Source organism: Chiloscyllium plagiosum, unplaced genomic scaffold, assembly GCF_004010195.1.
Source record: "Chiloscyllium plagiosum isolate BGI_BamShark_2017 unplaced genomic scaffold, ASM401019v2 scaf_88726, whole genome shotgun sequence".
In the NCBI taxonomy this organism is placed as follows: domain Eukaryota; kingdom Metazoa; phylum Chordata; class Chondrichthyes; order Orectolobiformes; family Hemiscylliidae; genus Chiloscyllium; species Chiloscyllium plagiosum.
In genome coordinates, this window is record NW_025169447.1 from 1 (window position 1) to 1,746 (window position 1,746).

The window sequence follows — 1,746 nt, forward strand, 5'->3', positions numbered from 1 at the left end:
TTCATCGAATCTGGTGACGTGCAACATGCTGAATAGCCTGACAGGATCATACTGCAAAGCAGGTATCTGTAATTTGCATTTGCACATGCTTCTACTCTGCAGAAATCTCCTCCTTGTCAACAATCAATATTCTTCAACTACACCTCCTTCTTGCATTGTAAGACTTGCAGGAGATCGAGCAATATCCAAAAGGTGCAATAGAGAAGAGACCAATCGAACTCACCACTTGTCGTGGGGAGTGATGTCACTGTTGTTCCTTCAGATGATGATGATTGTGTGGAGCTTGCGGTAGATGTCTCTGCTGCTGTGGTTGTTGAAGCAGAAGCCGATGTAGAGGTCAGAGCTTCTGTGGATGTCTGTGAACTGACAGTCGATGTTTCTGTCGCTGTGAGAAAAAGAAATTTACATGGACATTAGAGAACAGACTTGTAGAAATCAATGTGTAATTGATTCCAAGTATTGTTCCTACGTATACTGCCAAATACTACGAGAGATAACATGAACTGTTGTTAAGACCAGCAGACAACCCAGGATGTTGCATATAATGACCTCTGGGCAAGTTCAAGCTGCAACATGCACCCAACTGCAGAGTTTCTTTTGCGATCAATGCTTTCATCTTTGAGTAATTCAACAGTGTTTGTAAACGCAGTCTTCACAGCTGTGCTTTTGTATACTCACCAGTTGTTGAAGAAACCGCTGGAGTGACTGTGGATTCTTCAGTTGTTGAAACTTCAGTCGCGGACAGTGTTGATGTTAATATTGTGCTTGTTGAGACGGGAGCTGATGTGGATGTCGGTGAAGTTGTTGAGCTCAATGTACTTGCAGTGGAAGTTTCTGTTGCTGAATAAGGTCACATTAGTATTAAGGTAACTGAAGAGACTTGATCAAGATATGAAAGACTTTGAACAAAATGCTGTTGGCGATTGTGAAACTTGTTGTGAATGGTGCAGGAACTGTTGTTGTGTGAATTGTTGTAACATTAATAAAGCGTCTTGCAGATACTGGGGGAGTTGTGATTGTGATGGCAGGAGATGATATACACACTTGTGTTTCTGTGGTTGACATTGTAATTACATTCATAGTTGCTGTGGTGCATAGAAAAGTTGATGAACTGAATGTGGTGCAAAAAAACCATGAATGAAATTGAATCCCGGCATTACAGATTCATGGATTCTGGTGTCGTGCAACATGCTGATTAGCCTGACACTATCATACTGCAAAGCAGGTATCAGTAAATTGCATTTGCACATGCTTCTACTCTGCAGAAATCTCCTCCTTGTCAACAAGCAATATTCCTCAACAACACCTTCATTCTGCATTGTAAGACTTGCAGGAGATCGAGTGATGTCCAAAAGGTGCAATAGAGAAGAGAGCAATCATATTCACCAGTTGTCGTGGGGAGCGATGTCACTGTTGTTCCTTCAGATGATGATGATTGTGTGGAGCTTGCGGTAGATGTCTCTGCTGCTGTGGTTGTTGAAGCAGAAGCCGATGTAGATGTCAGAGCTTCTGTGGATGGCTGTGAAGTTGCAGTCGATGATTCTGCCACTGTGATGAAAATGTATTTACACGGTTATTAGGAAACAGACTTGGAGGAAGCAATGTGTAAACGTTTGAACAGAGATTGTACTCCACGTACTTCTCACAGATATATTGCCAGGTACCATGAGAGATAACATGGCCTGTTGTTAAGTCTTACAGACAACCCAGAAAGTTGCCTAATATGGTCTCTGGTCAAATACAACC

The 1,746-nt window shown here is 42.1% G+C and overlaps 1 protein-coding gene across 1 annotated transcript; it reads right to left on the minus strand.

Moving 5' to 3' along the window:
* Positions 1-223: 223 nt before the first annotated feature.
* LOC122545259 (spore coat protein SP96-like) lies at positions 224-1,548 on the minus strand (the record flags this gene model as incomplete). The annotated part of the gene is made up of 3 exons (XM_043684355.1): positions 224-385; positions 679-840; positions 1,387-1,548. Coding segments are annotated over 3 exons (486 nt in total), but the record flags the coding sequence as incomplete, so codon positions are not given.
* Between the last annotated feature and the right edge of the window lie 198 nt (positions 1,549-1,746).